At 48.0% G+C, this 19,071-nt stretch overlaps 1 protein-coding gene across 5 annotated transcripts in view; it reads right to left on the minus strand.

Moving 5' to 3' along the window:
- Nucleotides 1–11,493: 11,493 nt before the first annotated feature.
- The window catches only part of Pde4a (phosphodiesterase 4A), a 56,744-nt gene continuing 49,166 nt past the window's right edge, over nt 11,494–19,071 (minus strand). For all 5 annotated transcript variants that reach the window (XM_008850043.3, XM_017802446.2, XM_008850044.3 and 2 more), the window contains 5 exons: nt 16,601–16,700; nt 15,473–15,627; nt 15,099–15,221; nt 13,398–13,580; nt 11,494–12,383 (listed from right to left, as the gene is read on the minus strand). In XM_008850043.3, the coding sequence (XP_008848265.1) occupies nt 11,724–12,383; nt 13,398–13,580; nt 15,099–15,221; nt 15,473–15,627; nt 16,601–16,700 (1,221 nt within the window). In that variant the 3' untranslated portion in view covers nt 11,494–11,723. The remainder of the gene's footprint in view (nt 12,384–13,397; nt 13,581–15,098; nt 15,222–15,472; nt 15,628–16,600; nt 16,701–19,071) is intronic.

The following is a 19,071-nucleotide window of genomic DNA, read 5'->3' on the forward strand; positions in this document are numbered from 1 at the left end:
CCTAAAATGGCAAGCAAGTTACAGAAGCGAAAACAGTTAGCCAGATGTAGAATGTCTGAGATTAGCACATTCCACTGGTTTGTGATTGACCTATTTCTTAGAACTCAAGGCTGTTGTCTCTTTTGAAATATTTCCCATAAGTGAAAAGAGGTTACTGTTAAAATAGCTATTCTGAGCAAGATGGAGTAACTTAGGTTAAGTTGCTAATATAGTTCACCGTCAGTAACCTCAGTTCTAGGGAATTTAACACCCTCTTCTGATCTCTGTGGGCATTGCATGCAAGTGGACATACCAAACACAGACATACAGACACACACACAAAAATGGCAAGCTCTGTTACCCACTAAGCTCTCTTGACAGTTCCATTTCTGGTATCCCTGCACATTTTTTGTTTCTGTTCAACATTTGGAAAGGGATGTTAAAGTCCTCTGCACAGCACTGAAAGTTCTAGAAGAATATAACATACAATTGAGGGGATTAGCCTCCAATCTAGTTACTTGAAGCCTGAGCCAGGAGGACCTTTCATTTAGAGGGTTAGAGCCCTCCATGTCTAATCAAGTTTAGCTGGTGCAGTAAAGCTGGCTGGGTCTTAAGGGTCAAGTGTGTTTGCTGTTTGCTGTCTGTGAAAATGAGACTTTGGACATCTATTGGGCAGCATGCCCTGCGTCAACAGCTGGACGAATGAGGGGAAGGGCTTTTAAGTCTGCTGACGACTTGTTTATGCAATACTGGGGTTTGAACCCAGGGCATGCTATGTACTAAGTGCTAGAGCTATACCCCTTAGCTATACCCTCAGCCCTAAAATGACCATTTAGTCTCACCTTCTAGTGTCCTGAAACAGTTTTTCCCAGTATTTCCCTACATTCTTTTATTTATTTATTTATTATTTATTTATTATTATTTACTTATTATTTATTCATTGGGGCGCAGCCATGCCATGGCATGTGTGTAATAGTCAGCAGATTACTTTCAGGAGTCATTTCTCTCTTTCTACCATGTGGGTCCCAAGGATTGAACTCAGGGCATCAAGCTTGGCAACAAGTGCCTTTTCCAGCTGAGCCCTCTTGATTGCCCTTCAAAGTCGTGTGTGTGTGTGTGTGTGTGTGTGTGTTGAGACCAGAGACCTGCCATTTCTCAGGAACCATTCACCTTTTTTTTTTTTTTTTTAAGTCAAGGTATCTCACTGGAACCTGGAGCTTGCTGATTAGTCTAAAGTGGCTGTCCAGCAGGCCACATGGATCAGCCTGTCTCTGCCTCCCCTGTACTGCGATTAATTTAAAGTTAAATTTAACTTTTTATGTGTGTGCTAAGGTTTGAACTCAGGTCTTCATCCTTGTGAGGCAAGCATTTTATTAACTGAACCACCTCTCCATACCTGTTTTACTTGTTTGTTTTTTGTTTTGTTGCTATTGTTTTTTTGTTTTGTTTTGTTTTTTTCTGGCTGACCTGGAACTCTCTATGTAGACCAGGTTGGCCTCAAACCTTTAGAGAACAACCTGTCTCTGCCTCCCAAGTTTTGGGATTAAAGGTGTGTGCTACCATGTCTGACTCCTGTTTTGTTTTGAGACAGCATCTCTTGTAGCTCAGGCTATCCTCAAACTCCCTATGCACTTGAGGCTGGCCTTGAACACCTGATCTTCCTGCCTCCACCTCCTGAGTGCTGGGCTAACAGACATATGCTTAGCTTTTCCCCCAGACCTTACTCTGGTAGGTATTGGGGCTATAACTGAGACTCCCTTATAGGAACAGCAGTATAGCACAAGAGCCTGGTGACCAATGCTTCCTGGTTTGCCTGTGACTTAAAAAAAAAAGAAATCATAATTGCTGGGTGTGGTGGTACACACCTTTAATCCCAGCACTCTCCAGGCAGAGTTCAAGGTCAGCCTGGTCTACCTAGCAAGTTCCAGGCCAGCTGGGGCTATAGGGAGACCCTGTCTCAAAAAAAAAAAAAAAAAAATCACAATCACATTTAGAGGCTAGAGAGCTGGTTCAGCGATTAAGAGCATTGGCTGCTCTTGCAGAGACCTGGGTTCAGTTCTCAGCAGCCACATGGTAGCTAACAACTGGGTAACTCTAGTTGCAGGATATCCCAATGCCCTCTTCTTACTTCTGGGGGCATTGTACACATATGGTGGACTTATATACGTGCAGTCAGAATATGCACACCCATAACAATAAATCAATAAATCACATTTATTCATTTTTGTTCGTGGGAGGTGTGTGTGAAGGTCAGAGGGCACTTGTGGGTTCAGGTCCCACCTTCCACCATGAGGGGCCTAGGGGTCAAACTCAGATTGTCAGGTTTTGCAGTAAGTCCCGATGATCCTCTTGCCTCAGCCTCCCAGGCACTGGGGTTGCAAAAGCCAGGCTACGCTTTTTTTTTTTTTTTTTTTTTTTTTTTTTTTTTTTGTCGAGACAGGGTCTCCCTGTAGCCCCAGCTGTCCTGGAACTCACTATGTACACCAGGCTGGCCTTGAACTCACAGAGATCCGCCTGCCTCTGCCTCCCCAGTGCTGGGATTAAAAGGGTGTATCCCTAAAACGGGGCCTTTTTTTTTTTTTTTTTTTTTTGACTTTTTGTGACAGGATCTCCCTTGTAGCCCCAGCTGTCCTGGAACTCACTTTGTAGACCAGGCTGGCTCCAAACTCACAGAGATCCACCTGCCTCTGCCTCCCCAGTGCTGGGACTAAAGGTGTGCTCCCCCACACCTGGCTACATTTTGTTTTTAATGGGGAGATGGCTCAGTGAATAAAGCACTTGCCACACAAGCATGAGGACCAGAGTTTGAATCCCTGGCACCCAGGTAAGACCTGGGCTGTTGAGCCTGGCAGCTTGCCCCATCATGCCAGGACTCAGGAGAGAGAGACAGGGAATCCTCGGGATAAGTTGGATAGACTAGCTGAATCCTGGAGCTCTACGTTCAGTGGGATACCCTGCCTCAGTCAATAAAGTGGAAAAAGTGATTCACGAAAACATGTCAACTTCAGGCCTCCACACGGAATCATTTATATGTGCAAAGACCTGTACACAAGTGTGTTCACACACAGAGAAACATATGTGTCCATATGCCCTCATAGCACACAGGCACATACAAAAGACTCAACAACAAAAAGACTTCATTGATCTCCACACTGGGGGGAAGCCAGGAAGAAGGAACGAAACAGGTGGGCCCAGGGCAGAGCTCTGCACGGTAGTGTGTCCAGCTTGTTCAAAGCCTTACATTCATCCCCAGCACCAGCCTCAACCAATCATTCAATCAACAAACCTTTGAAGGGCAGGTGACTGGCAGAGCAACACCAACCCCAAAGTTCATGTCCACAGGGCTTGGCTGGTGACTGGAGTCATTAAGAGAGGCTAGGAGAAGGGTCATTGCAGAAAATTAGAGGAGAGGTAATGGTGATTCAGGTTCAGCACCTAAGGGTGGGCAGGGATGGATGAAAATCCAAGTGATTATACAGGGGAGTGAAACCAATCACAGGTGACTAATAGGTCGCTTTTGTTTTTATGCCAAGCTTGGGAGAGAACTCCAGGCCTCATACACACTATGTAAGCACACCTTGGATCCACAGCCCCAGCCCCTCATTCTTTTATTTTAAGTGTTTGGTGTGGGTGCATGTGTATGTGTCCAGTGCATGCATGTGCGTGTGCGTGCGAGTGCATGCATGTGCATGTGCGTGCGTGTGCATGTGTGTGCATGCGTGTGTGTGCGTGTGCGTGTGTGTGTGCATGCAAGCACTTTATCCAAGGAACCATCTCCTCAGCCCTGGTTTCCTGGAACTCACTATGTAGACCAGGCTACGCTGGAACTCACAGAGATCCGCCTGCCTCTGCCTCCCGAGTGCTGGGATTAAAGGTGTGTGCTACCACTCCGGCCATTCACAGTTTTATGAATTTCAGTCTGTGACTGCTTAGCCTGGTGGCTTTGGGCTGTGGTGAATCACCACTTTGTGGTGGAAGTTCATGACAAAGCAAAGTTGCTCACTTAATGTAGAGAGGGGAAGAAAGAGGAAATGGGAATTGGAGGCCATCTGCCACATGCCAGTGATCCTTGAACCTGGGAGGCGGAGGCAGGAGGATCTGAAGTTCAAGGTTATATTCATACCATGTATGAGGCCAGCTTGTACATGAGACTGTCTCAAAAAAAGAAAGAAAAAAGGGATCAAAACTAGAAACAAAACCTCACAGACTCCTTGAAGGACACAAAAGCCAAAACCAGTCACCTAAATTTCCCACTGTAGTCAGGTGTGATGGTGCTTGCCTTTAATGAGATTGAGACCAACCTGGTCTACATAGTCAGTTCAGGCAGCTGGGGCTACAGGGAGACCTTGTCTCAAAAACAACAAAACAAAACAAAACAAACAAGCAAACAAAAAGACCCCCCACTGGATCCATTGGGGAGGGGAGCAGTGGCGGGAGGTGGGGGGGGGGGGGAGGGGTGGTGTGTGACAAAAGAATAAATAGGGTTACAGCACCCCGTTGTGGGCATCTTGGGTGAAAGGAGGGAAGGAAATAGAGATTATTGGAAAGATCTTCCCTGTAGCCCCTGCTGACCTGGAACTCACTATGTAGATCAGGTTAGCCTTGAACTCACAGAGATTTCTGCCTCCAGAGTGCTGGGATTAAAGGCGTGAGACACCACGCCCGGCACTACATATTTTTTAAAAAACTCGTGCAATGCCCGGGGAGGTCAGAAGAAGCTGTCGGATGCCCTGGGACTGAGTTGCGGACAGTTGTTAGTTGCCATGTGGGTGCTGGGATTCGAACCCAGGTCTTCTGCAAGAACAACCAGTGTTTTTAACCGCTGAGCCATCTCTCCAGCCCCTGCATATTTATTTTTAAAGTTTATTTATTTATGTTTATGTGTAGCACCCAGGAGACAGAGGCAAGTGGATCTCTAAGAACAAAGCTGATGCTGATGCCAGTGTCCTGAAGAAGGGGTCCGGGTTCAACAGCAAAGATGACGCTGGGGTTCTATTCGAGAACAAAGTGACACCAAAGCCACTTTGGAGCTCATCAAACTGCCTCCAGAGCACTACAGTCTCTGGGTTCCAAAAGCTAGCGATTTTGGGATGTTTTTTCAACAACTGATAGCAGCCAATCAGAGCTTAGGGTAGTCTCTCAGTGGTCATCGCCACACCCCCGTTCTGCGCGTGCGCCGCGGCTCAAGGCTGAGGTAGTTCCGAAGCCAGACTCTAGGAGGCACGCACAGATTGGTGCGCCCAGTTCTGTCCACTTTCTTTTATGGGCTTAGACCTACTTCATTATACTACCGATTTAACAGCTGTTTGTGGGAATTAAGTGTGATAATTTACCTCAAATACACTGGGCCTAGCATGTAGTGAACTTCCTGGAAACATGAGGTAGTGTCATTTGCATTTGACAGGAAAGGAAATTGAGTAGATAACAAGTGGTTCAATCTACATAAACACATAAAAATAAATCTTAAGGGGCTGGATAGCTGGGCTAACTCCAGTTCCAGGGGATCCAACCTCCCAGACATTGCATAACAGGGGTGCACAGATATACATACAGGCAATACACTAATACACATACAATAAGATTCATAAATAAGGAGCTGGAGAGATGGCTCAATGGTTAAGAACACTGGTAGTTCTTGCAGAAGACCAGGTTCGAATCCCAGCACCCACATGGCAGCTAACAACTGTCTGTAACTCCAGTTCCAGGGGATCCGACAGCCTCCTCTGTCCTCTGCCCACATTGCACCACACAGGTGCACTTACCTACAAGCAGGCAATACACGCATACACATAAAATAAAAATAATAAATAAAATAAATAAAAGACAAATATTTTCAACAATTTAATTATAAATTGAATTTTTTTTGTCTTAAAAAAAATTTTTTTTTGTCTTTTTGAGACAGGGTTTCCCTGTAGTCCCAGCTGACCTGAACTCCCTATGTAGACCAGGCTGGCCTTGAACTCACAAGGATCCACCTGCCTCTGCCTCCTGAGTGCTGGGATTAAAGGCGTGCGCCACCACACCCGGCCTTTTTAAAAATTTTTACAAAAAGTTTATTGAGAATTTCATACATGCATATGGGTCTTTTTGAGACAGGGTCTCCCTGTGCCCCAGCTGTCCTGGAACTCACTATGTAGACCAGGCTGGCCTTGAACTCACAGAACTCTGTCTCCCTCTGCCTTCAGGAGTGCAGAGATTAAAGGCCTGCAGAACCATGCCCGGTTCAATAAATTTAAAAATTTAAAGTAAATTAAAAAGAAGAAAGCTCAGTGTGATAGAGTTCACACCTTTAATCTCAGCACTGTAGAGGCAGAGGCAAATGAATCTATGGTGGAGGCTAGCCTGGTGTCTACATAGTGAGCTATAGGCCCATCTGGAGCTACAGGGAGACCCTGTCTCCAAAAAAAAAAAAAAGGGCCAGAGAGAAGGACAAAGTGGATGAGGAGGACAAGGAGGGGTAACTGGTGATGTGGCATTAAAGGGGCTTGTTGCCAGGCCTGACCACCTGAGTTCTATCTTCAGAATACACACGGTGGGAAGAGAACCAACTCCTGCAAGTTGTCTTCTGATCTCCACGTATGTAGTGTTGCCACACAGGAATGAACACCCCCCCCAAATGTTTTGTTTTGTTTTGTTTTCTTTTGTTTTAAAAGCCAGCCAATGTTTTTCTTAAAAAAAAAAATATTGGATGTGTTTTCTTGCCTCTGATTTAAAAGTAAAACATGTCTAGTTGAAAAAAAATATTAGAGCCAGGCATGGTGTCACACGCCTTTAATCCCAGCATTTGAGGGGCAGAGGCAGGTGGAGCTCTGTGAGTTCAAGGCCAGCCTGGTCTACAGAGTGAATTCCAGGCTAGCTGGGGCTACAGGGAGACCCTGTCTCAAAAAAGACACAAAAAAAAGAGAGAGAGAGGAAGAAAAAAGAAAAAATAGAAAACAGCCAGATGAGCCTTTAATCCCAGCACTTGGGAGGCAGAAGCAGGTGGATCTCAGTGAGATTGAGGCAAGTCTGGTCTACATTGCAAGTTCCAGGCTAGCTCTGGCTACAGGGAAACTTTTTTTCTAACAAAGAAAACCACAAAAACAATAAAAGAGCAAAACAAAGAACAAAACTAGGTATCTGTTAATCCTTTCCCTCCTGTAGAAAATATCTTGATGAACAAGTGCTTTTTTTTTTTTCTTTTTCAATTTCTCTGGCTGGGCTGGAACTCACTGTGTAGATCAGGCTGCCCTCTACCTCATAGAGAAGCACCTGCTGGGATTAAAGGCATGCACCACCATGCCGGGCCGGAGTATTTGTTTTGTGAAACAGGGTCTCACATAGCCAAGGCTGGCCTCTTTAACTCTGTCCTTGGTCCCCTTTGCTTGAAATATGAATTCCAACTAAGGCAATTCCAAAGAACCAGCTGGTGATCCCAGGTTACCCTCAACCTTTGACCCACATGCTTGGTCAGTGCCCCGATATAGGACATGGATGGGACATCACTTCTTGAAACTGAGGCTGGGAGCAGAAAGATTCACTGGGCTGAAGAGCTGGCTCAGCAGTTAAGAGCACTGGCTCCTCTTATAGAGGACCCAGGTTCAGGTCCCAGCAGCCACAGGGTGGCTAACAACCGTCTGTAACTCCAGTTTCAGGGGACCTGACACCCTTTGTGGGCATTGCATGCATAGGATGCACACACATACATTACATGCAGGCAAACAATCATGCACATAAATATAAATAAAACTTTGAAAAGGAGAATCACCATATAGGATCCTTCCTAACCCCTGGAAGCCTGGAGTTAGTTCTCTTGCTACTTAACCCTTACCCACTGATCTTTCCCCTAATTCTGCCATCCTTTGAAACCCCCTTGGGAAAATGTCTAGGTATCCTCTTTGCTTCTTGAATAAAGTTTAGACCTTTTGCTCTTAATTAATGATCCAGCTCTACAGCCTTTAATGTTTTTTAAAAATTTTTTATTTATTTTTATTTTTATGTGTATGCGTGTATTGCCTGCATGTAGGTAAGTGCACTTGTGTTGTGCAATGCCTGTGGAGGTCAGAAGAGGCTGTTGGATTCCCTGGGACTGGAGTTACGGACAGTTGTTAGCTGCCATGTGCGTGCTGGGATTCAAAACCGGGTCTTCTGCAAGAACAACCAGTGTTCTTAACCGCTGAGCCATCTCTCCAGCCCCTGACTTCAATATTTAAAAAAATATATATTTATTTTTTATGGGGGGAATGAATGGGGGTATGTGCCTGTACTATGGCCCATATATGGGGGTCAGAGAACAACTTTCAGGAGTCAGTTCTTTCCTTCCACTGTGAGGGTCCTGGGCATGAACTTAGGTCATCTGACTTGGAAGCGAACATCTTTACCCACTGAGCCATCTCACCAGCTCCTATATTTTGGGCTCTGTGGCAGTATCTTGCAGCTCACTCCTCATTGAGGAATAACTCTACTTAAAAAAAAAAATTATTTGTGTCCAGGCGTGGTGGCACATGCCTTTAATCCCAGCACTTGGTCGGCAGAGGCAGGCGGATCTCTATGAGTTCAAGGCCAGCCTGGTCTCCATAGTGAATCCAGGACAGCTGGGGCTACAGGGAGACCCTGTCTTGAAAAGACCAAAAAAATTTTTTATTATTTTTATGTGTATGAGTGTATCGCCTGCATGTATGTGAGAGCACCCATGTCATGCAATGCCGCAGAGGTCAGAAGAGGGCTTCGGATTCCCCCGGAACTGGAGTTAAGGACGGTTCCTAGCTGCCATGTGGGTGCTGGGAAATTGAACCCGGGTCCTCTGCAAGAGCTCTACTTTTAACCACATTAACTTGTTATTCCAACTTTTATTAGATTAATAAGTCCTGGCTTCATCTTGAAACATTCCACCACTTTTTACATGTTAAAGCAAAGTGTAGATAACGATGTGGGTCGTAGAGGTCCCAATGAGATCACTCAGGGTGTAAAGGGTTTGCTACCAAGACTTTTGACCTGAATTCAGCTGCTGGGACACACATGTTGGAAGGAGAGAACCGATTCTCACAAGTTGTCCTCTGATCTCCACACGTGCTGTGGCACAAATGTACATACAACACAAACACAATAAATAAATGAAACAATACATTTTTTTAAATGTGGGGTTGGGGCTGGAGAGATGGTTCAGTGGATAAGAGCACTGGCTGCTCTTGCAGAGGACCCAGGTTCAGTTCTCAGCACCGAAACGTGGCTAACAACCATCCTAATTCCAGTTCCAGGGAATCTGACAGCCTCTTCTGATCTCTGCAGGCATTGCACAACATGGGTGCACTTACATACAAAGGCAATACACTCACACACATAAAATAAAAATAATATATTTTTTAAAAAAGACAGCACCTGGGGCTGGAGAGATGCCTCAGCGGATAAGAACACTGGTTGTTCTTGCAGAAGACTCAGGTTTGAATCCCAGCACCCACATGGCAGCTAACAACTATCCATAACTCCAGCCCCAGGGGATCCAACAGCCTCTTCTGACCTCCATGGGCATTGCACGACATGGGTGCACTTACCTACATGCAGGCAATACATGCATACACATTAAAAAAAAAAAAGCACTTGGGAGGCAGAGGCAGGCAGATCTCTGTGAGTTCAAGGCCAGCCTGGTGTACCTGAGTTCCAGGCCAACCAGTGCTACATAGTGAGACCTGGTCTCAAAAAAACCCAACCAACCAACCAAACAAACAAACAAAAAACCAAAATAAAAATAAAATAACCTCCAAAAAAGCAGAAAATAAATTAAATGAAGCCATGTAAGCCAAAAATGTTCATGAGAGCCTCACTTTAATTGGTGACAAGACTGAAGGACTGATTATTGATCCATCGACCGACTAAGTTGACAACACATGGGCAGCTCATGGGGGTCCTGCACCCACTGTGCAAGGGACAGGATCCCAACTGAGTTCAGGGGTCAGTCTGTCCAGTTCCCCAACCCTCACTCTGGGCTTCTGGGGAAGGGGCCAGGGCACAGGCACTGTCCAGCCCTCAGACCCTTAAATGACAAGACTTCCCATGAAATGACAGCATGTCCACCCTCCCTCGGGGGAATATGGTGCAGTTTATATAATACAGCAGAAATGGGGGTGACTTCTACCTGGAGAGCCCCCTCCTTACCTTCCTAATGGCAGTCAGCCATGGGAAGGTAAGTTCATTTTCCCTTTTTGTTTCTGTAGAATAATTTACAAACCAACCTTACAGTATATACAACCCGCCCCCCAAAAAAAGTCAGAAAAACAATAAAAGGCCCATTCTCTTCATCATCACCAGCTGGGTCAGAAACCACTTTTGTTTTTACAAAACAAAACCAAACCCTGTAAGTGTCATGGGGTTGGGGAAGTAGGTAGAAGGATGGATGAGGAAAAAGGAGGGGCTACAGTACTGTGTGCACAAAAGAACAGGGGCAGAGAATGATTGATGCCCCACCCCTGCAGATTGGATGGGCGTGGCACAGGAAAATTGGTATCTCTGCTTTCCAAGTGTCACTCTCATGGCTTGCAGTAATGGCCTTGTATCTGTCTGTATTGCTGAAGGGCTTTCTGGCCAGGAGCGGGTTGGGGGGCGCAGGCCCATCAAGGTAGGCACAGGGGAGAAATGGCTTTGGTGTTGGGAAGGGGAGGCGCTGCCCAAGATGGGAGGATGTGTGTGGATGTGTGCTACACACCATTATTGCTTCCTCTCCCAGGGCAATGGAAAGTTTGGGGTGGGGGAAGTTGGAGGCAAGGGTGGTAGTGGATGTTGGGAAAAGGGTGTGTGTACTGAAAAAGGGTACTGTGGGCCTGGCTGTCCCACCCAAAGAGCAGGTTGGAGCCACTGAACCCTCATCTATGGCCATAGGAATTTTTAAGGCAGAAACAAGAGGGAGAAGCAGCTAAAAGGAGCATGTGTATGTGCATGTGGAACAGAGTCACCTTCCTCCAATGGAGATTATTCAAAAGTGACCCAGAGTGGACAGGAAAGGGGATGGCAGTTGGAGAAGGTAATCAAGACTGACTGGTGGAGGGGTAAAACCAAGAAGTAGCTTTTCAGAGCACACTCCCTCATCCCTATAGCCAGGATTCTGGGAAAAAAAAGTGGAAGACATTTTGTGGGAGGGGGACATCCACCCAGGGAGAAGCCCCTAGCTGTGGCAGACCCCCTCCCAGTGGGCTTGCCCCATGGCTATTCCTAACTGGGTTTTAGAGACCCTATGAACCTCAGAACAGTCAAAAAAGAAGCAACATGCCTAGAGTAGAGTCTCAAGAAGCCAGTCTCAAGAACAGGGGCAGGGGGGAGCCCTGGACTTGCAGGTGACGTGGATGGTAGGGTGAGGTGGAAAAAGTTGAGGGATGGAGAACCCGGAATGGGAAGTGGGTGCATCTACAGTTGCTGTGTTTCTTTTTTTTTTTTTTTTTTTTTTTTTTAAAAAAATTACAATTAGAATTAAAAAAATAAAAACCCTTTTTTAGGACTTCGTCCCTGGCTCCCCCCCCCCCGCCCCCCCAAAACACCCCCTACAATTAGAATTCAAAAAATAAAATCCCTTTTTTAGGACTTAGTCCCTGGCTCCCCAGCCCCTGCCTCCACAAAAAGGCCCCATGAGTGAAAGAGGGGGGTAAGGGGAAAAAAAGAAAAAAAAACCCACTTTTCTGTTTTCTTTTTTCTCAGGAGGACCAGGAGTCTGAGGCAGATGAGGTGGTGGGTGGGAAGAGTGGGGAGGAGGGAGGACCCCAGGGTGAGGGGAGTAGGGGTCAGGTAAGGTCTCCTTCTGACCCCCACCCGTCAGGGGCTGGGAGAATGGCTGCATCATCCCCTGATGTTGCTGAGCAGGTGTGACACACCATTGTGGCAGCCACATTGTCTCTTAGGGCCTCCACCTCTGCTGCCATGGAGGGGAGGCCCAGGAGGCCCGGGAGCTCCTCTGAGGGGGTCAGGGTCCTCAAGTCAGGCAGCATGGGGGTAACAACACCAGAGGAGCAGCCCACAGCTCCCACAGACTCCTGAGGAACACTGCAGGCTGAGTCTGTCCCCTGTCTCCAACTCTCTTCTACCTCCAGCTTTGTTGACACTGGAACCTGGACCTTCCATGATTCTTTATCCTGGGCCATGATGTCATCTGGAACCAGAGAGGGTTCCTCAGTTATAGGTAACCTCGGTACATCCAGTGCATCCTCTTCTTCATCCTCCTCCTCTTCCTCCAATGTTAATTCAAACTGGAACTTATCCAATGGGGTGGGGTGGCCCAGTCCCCTTGGCTCCTCCTCCAGGGGTGGTGAAGGGCTCTGGCGGATGGCACTATAGTACCAGTCTCTGTTGTCTTCTAAAGTGTCCAGGATGTCCTGGGCATCTGGGTGGACGAGGTCTGCCCACGTCTCCCACAATGGGTGGACAATGTAGTCGATGAAACCCACCTAAGGAAGAGGAAAGGGGGTCTAAATAGGTGGCTGGCTCAGCGGGGTGGAGAGCACTATGTGGGAGACAGGATCTAATCAAATAAAAACAGGCTTTGGGGGTACTGGAGAGATGGTTCAGCAGTTAAGAGCACTGGCAGCTCTTGCAGAGAACCGGGGTTCAAGTCCAAGTACCCACATGGTGCTAACACCATGCATAACTCCAGTTCCAGCAGAATCTGATGCTCTCTTCTGACTTCCTTAGGCATTGCACAACACAGGTGCACTTACATTCATGCAGGCACTACATTCATATACATAAAATAAAAATAATAAATTAATAGCAGGGCACGGTGGCACACAGTTTTAGTCCCAACACTCAGGAGGTAAAGGCAGACAGAGCTCTGTGAGTTCCAGGCCACCTGGGGCTACAACGAGACCCTGTCACAAAGACAAAAAAAAAAGAAAAAGAAAAACCCTCAAAAGACAAAAACCAAGCCATTAGCTTGGCATGGTGACACAGGTTTTTGATCTTAGCACTCAGGAGGCAGAGGCAGGCAGATCCCTGTGAATTTCAGGCCAGCCTGGAGTATATAGTATGTTCTAGCCCAGTTAGGGTTCCATAGATGATACCTTGTCTCAAAAGCAGAAAAAAACAAAAACAAGAAAACAAAACCAAAAACAATTCCCCTCTCTCCCCTCCCCACAGAACATACAATGTATCGCTCTTAAATTGTAGAAGGCTGGATTACAGACTTGGCCTACCATGCCCTGCTAAACAGCATTGGCGATGTTAAAGTAGATGCTGAAAAGAGTCAGAACTATGTGAAAATGAGTCTACAGGTTATCAGTTTAGTCCTTTAGATAGTTATTTTGAAGAGAAAACATGGTTTATTTCCCATGGAGATAAAAAAGGAATACAAACAGAAATTTGACTAGGGTAGAGAGGCAGGCCCGGGTGGGCCAGGGAACTCCAGGCAGAGCCATGGTGGGGCAGGGTGGTTCTGTCCTTTGTCCTGAGACCCTGAGCTGTACCTGTGACTTCTCCACAGAGGCTGTGTGCTTGTCACACATGGGGCTGATCTCCATGCCTCTCTCCCGTTCCCGGTCACCTTGTTGGAAGAATTCAGCCATAATGCGGTCGGTCCACTGGCGGTACAGCTCCAGTGGCTTAGTGGGGTTGCTGAGGTCTGCGCAGTGTACCATGTTTCGGAGGACCTGTGTGAGATATGGGGAGGGGACCTTCAGAGGCCAGGTCACATCATAGGCTTTGGAGCCTCAGGCTTTCTTACCATTTTCTTTTCTTCCTTTTTCTGTTTTGGTCTTTTTGAGACAGGGTCTCCCTGTAGCCCCAGCTGGCCTGGAACTCACTGTGTAGACCAGGCTGGCCTAGAACTCACAGAGATCCGCCTGCCTCTGCCTCCCAAGTGCTGGGATTAAAGGCGTGTACCACCATGCCTGGCTAATTTTTATTTATGTGTATGTTTTGTATGTATGCATATAAGTGCACCACATGCATGCAATGCCTGCGGAGTCCAGAAAAGGGCATCAGATCCCTTGGAACTGGAATTACAGATAGTTATAAACCATCATGCAGGGGCTGGGAACTCAACCCTGGGTCCTCTGTGAGAGCAGCCAGTGCTCTTTACCACTGAGCCAGTTCTTCAGCCCCTAAATATTTTTAAAAATTATTCATGTATTTATTTATATGTTATGTGTATGAGTGATTTGCTTGCATGTATGTAAGTGCACCCATATGTGCAATGCCCACAGAGGCCAGAAGAGATTCCCCAGAACTGGAGTTACAGACAGTTTCTAGCTGCCATGTGGGTCCTGGGAACTGAATCCTGGTCCTCTACAAGAGCAGCCAGTGCTCTTAGCTGTTCTCCAGCCACCTCTTTCTGTTTTTTGAGACAAGGTTTCATGCAGTCATGATTGACCTTGAACTCCCCTATGTAGCTGAGGATGACCTTGAACAAGTGCTGGGATGAAAGGAGTGGGGCTTCACACTCAGTTTTAATTTTTAATGCTTTTGCTTTATTTTATTTTGTTCTGTTTTTTGGAGACAGGGTCTTCAAATGGAACCCAGGCTGGTTTTGGACTTGGGGCCATCTTGACTCTGCTTCTGTAGTGCTGAGATGACAGGTATGCCCTCTGCTAAGTCTCTATTAACTCCCACTTGGGGGCTTGAAGTGCAGGAGGAAGCAGAGGTGGTGAGTGGGGATGAAGAGAGGTGAGATAAATGAGAGGAGATATGCAAGGGGTTAGGGAGAGATAAGGGTAGCTGAGGGAAGAGCCAAGAGATGGATTAGCTGAGGGAAAATGTTGCCAAAGGATGGAGTGAGTGTGGGAGAGGTTGGAGAGTGATGGGAGGGGTTGATAAAGAGGCAAAGAGACACCAGGTGTGGTGTGCACGCCTGTAGTCCCAGCACTTGGGAGGCAGAGGCAGGCGGATCTCTGTGAGTTGAAGGCCAGCCTGGTCTACATAGTGAGTTTCAGGCCAGCTGGGGCTACAGGGAGACCCTGTCTCAAAAAGACAAAAAAAAAAATAGAGAGAGAGAGAGAGAGAGAGAGAGAGAGAGAGAGAGAGGCAAAGAGGAATGGGAGAGGAGAGAGATGGACTGCAAAAAGACAATGGAGGAGGCAGACAAACAAAAAGGGACCCAAAGATGGGGCCATAGAAGTTAGGGCAGCAGAGGGGAGGGGCCTGGCATTCCTCTTGGGGGTCTGGGGCACCTGGATGCGATCAGCATAGTTGTCCAGCAAGAGAACTCCAGAGCTGGTCACTTTCTTAGTCTCCACCATGGTCTTTAGGTCAGCCAGAAGGGTCATGTGCTTGGACATGTCCGTGGCCAGCACCTGTGGGCAAGGCAGCGTTAAAGGGGGGAAGCTGAAGCCCACCCACCTGGGGTCACCCACCCACCTGGGGTCACTCACCCACCTGCTATCACCTACCCACCTGGGGTCACTCTCCCACCCCCTGTCACCTACCCAGGCCCCTGCAGATTTTCCCTATGCGGAACCCTCAGGATAGGAAGGTCCTGCTCTCGCTCTCCCTAGGCCGCTAAGCCCCGCCTTTCCCGCTCTGGCCTCGCCCAGGCCCCGCCCACCATGTCGATGACCATCTTGCGAAGGCTCTGCCTCTGGCGCTTGCTGAGGTTCTGGAAGATGTCACAGTTTTCTTCCTGAAGCAGCTTGAAGCCCACGGCTAGGTGGTGATTCTCCAGTACCGACTCGTCGTTGTACATCAGTGCCAGCTCCGAATCTGCAGCCCGGGCCCCGGTGGTTCAGGGGAGGTGACCCTGTGTATGCCTAAATGTTCCCCCTAAATGGCCTGCCCATCTGCACTAGCCCCACCCTCGGCCTGACTGACCCCACTCAAGCTATTCTGCCTCGCCCTAAGTGGCATACCCATCTACACAAGCCCCGCCCTCGGCCTGGATGACCCCACCCCAGGCTGTTCGCTCCACCCCCAGCCAGCTCGTCCTTCCTTAGAGCCCACAGTCCAGATGGCTCCGCTCAGTCTGCTCAGCCTCACCCCCATCCCAGCTGGCCCTGGGAGCAGTATGAATAAGTTCATCCCCATCTCAGTAACCCAGCTGGCCTTATCCATCACTACAACCATCAGCCTGGCTGGTCCAGCTCCATAGGCCAATTGGTTCCACCCTCAGTCTCACCAGCCCCAGCACCTCTATACTGGTCCAGGATCCCATTGCCAAAGGCCCCGCCCTTAGGCTGGCTGGCCCTACCAATGCTCCTCAGCCCCTCCCCCATTAAGGGATGGGATGGCCCAAGTGGTTACACCCCCTGCCTGAACAGCCCTAGCCCCAAGCCAGGATAGGTAGCTCATCTTCAGATCAGGAGGTCCCACCTCCAAGACACATTTCCCATGAGTCCCGTCCCAGCGTGTTCAGTTCCCCAACCCTTGAGTCCCATCTCAAGTTCTATCCCCACAAATCCCGCCCTGATCCACTGGCCCCACCCAGCCTGTTAAGCCCCGCCCCCTGCCCAGCTCCTTCCAGCCCTGACAAACTGACCCTCTGGCCTGCTGGCTCCACCCAGTATGTTCACCCTAGTAGCAACCTTGCCAGCCCCTCTGCTAGCCCAGGTGGCCCCTCTTCCACAGCACAATTGGTTCCACCTTCATCCTGACCAACCTAGCCAAGGCAGGCTCCACCTTCAGTCCCACCTCCATTCAGTCAAGCTTTGTCCCCCCTTCCCTGAGAACCTTCACTCACTGGTGTTGATGAGGAACTGGTTGGAGACCCCAGGGTGGTCCACATCATGGATGGCAGCAGCAAAGAGGGCAGCCAAAATCTCCAGGTCTGTGAACACGGCCTAAGGCCAAGGAAAAGAACTGAGAGAGAGGCTATGGCCAACACTGAGGGGCTGGCACCAACAGGGAAGAGGGTGGAGGAAAGAGGAAGAGGGGGGTCCAGATGGGAGAAGACCAAGATAGAAGCAGAGGCTGGGCAGGTATCTCAGTCAGTAAAGGGTTTGCTGTATAAGCATGAGTCTCTTAGTTCAAATCCCCAGAACACTTGTTAAAACACTGGATGCATAAGTGTTAGTTTGTAATTCCAGTACTCTTTTTTACTTTTATTTTTTGGTCTTTTTGAGACAGGGTCTCCCTGTAGCCTCAGCTGGCCTGGAACTTACTATGTAGACCAGGCTCGCCTTGAACTCACAGAGATCCCCCTGCCTCTGCCTCCTAGTACTGGATCAAAGGCGTGGGCTACCACAACTCCTACAAGTTGTCCTCTGACCTCCACACATGCAGTGACACACACAAAAACACGCACATGCACACTTTTTGAGACACTAGTGAGATGACTCAAGTAAAGGAGCTTGCTGCCAACTCTGACAACCTGAGCTCCATCTTCTCAACCCACATGATGGAAAGAGAGAACTGACCCTGAAAACTATCTTCTGACCTCCACATGTATGCCATGGATGAGCGCGCTCACACACACACACACACACACACACACACACACACACACACAGAGGCTGGGTGTGTTGGCACAACCCTTTAATCCTAGCACTCAGGAGGCAGAGGCAGGAGGATCTCTGAGTTTCAGGCCAGCCTGGTCTACATAGTTCCAGGGGCTAGAGAGATCTCAGTGTGAGAGCTCTCGGTACTCTTGCAGAGGACCCAGGTTCAGTTCTTAGCACCCAGAGGGCGGCTACCAACCATCAGCAACTCCAGTTCCAGGGCAACCAATGCCCTCTTCTGGCCTCCATGGGCACTGCATATACATGGTGCACTTACATGTAGACAAAATACACAAAAACTAAACAAAGCTGGGCGTGGTGGTGCATGCCTTTAATCCCAGCACTCAGGAGGCAGAGGCAGGCAGATCTCTGTGAGTTCAAGGCCAGCCCGGTCTACATAGTGAGTTCCAGGACAGCTGGGGCTACAGGGAGACCCAGTCTCAAAAATACCAAAAAAAAACTAAACAGAGGGTGGTTCTGACCTCCATTGGGGTAGCTGCTCAGAGCTCAGCAGACCGCCAGAGTGCCGGGTTCTGGCCTCCCTCTGGCCTCCAACTACCAGAGGGCCTGAGAACCCAGGGGACAACCTGACAGCCCCAGGATCCTGCCTCCACTTGGAGGTGAGATTCCCCTAATTGTGCCATATCATCCCCCTACCTGGGATTTTGTGAGACCCCTCCCAAGGCCCCGGGGCAGATCTGGCTTTGGTAGGCTAAGGCTGGGATCTCAGCAGAATGCCAGAGAGTGCCACCCTCTGGCCTCCCTCTGGCATAGGGTTGATAATGCACAGGGCTGCCTGAGAGACCCTGGATCCTGCCTCCATGTGGTGAAGGAAGCCTGAGTGTACCTGACTGGAACCTGAATTGGGCTTCTGTGGGTACCCCTGAATGGCTGATCTGAAGCCATCAGTTCCCTCCAAAATAAACCTGAAAGAACCTGAACCCTGTACCAACCAGCTTTACATAACCAATAAAGAAAGGATCTAGGCACACAGATAATACAAACAGAAGCATGCTTCAACTTAATTCCCATATCAGAATCACAAACAACAAAAGAAATTCACATGCCAAAACCATAACGAAAGAATAATAAAATGGAAAGCCAAAACACTGTTTCCCCAGCAAAGCCCACCAATCCTGTAGAAGAGTTCTACAAGGAGAACCCCCTAGAGATAACCCAGGACACTGAATTTAAAAGAACAATCATAAACATGATCAAGGAATTCAAAGAATTTAAAGAACACACAAACAAATCAAAGAGCTAAAAGAAGATAGAGCTAAACTTCTGAATGAATTCACAAAAGAGATAGAAAGCCTGGTGTGGTGGTTTTAATCCCAGCACTTGGGAGGCAGAGGCAGGTGAGTTGGAGGCCAGCCTGGTCTCCATAGTGAATTCCAGGCCAGCTGGGGCTTCAGGGAGAGTCTGTCTCAAAACAAACAAACAAACAAACAAACACAAAAGAGAAACATTGAAGAAAACTCAGGCAGAAATGAAGAAGGAAGTGTAAATCTCAATAAGTCAACTTGTAAAAACAGGAGAAGTCTCACCCCTAGAATGAATGAAATGGAAAACAGAATATCAACAGTGGAGGATAAAGTTGAAGAATTGGACCACTCAAGCAAAGAGTATGGAAAATTAAAAAAAAAAACCAAACAGGAATAGAATATGCAAGAGATGTGGGACACCATGAAAAGACCAAATCTATGGATCATAA

Source organism: Nannospalax galili, unplaced genomic scaffold (genome assembly GCF_000622305.1).
Source record: "Nannospalax galili isolate Female #2095 unplaced genomic scaffold, S.galili_v1.0 scaffold1685, whole genome shotgun sequence".
Taxonomy (NCBI): Eukaryota; Metazoa; Chordata; class Mammalia; order Rodentia; family Spalacidae; genus Nannospalax; species Nannospalax galili.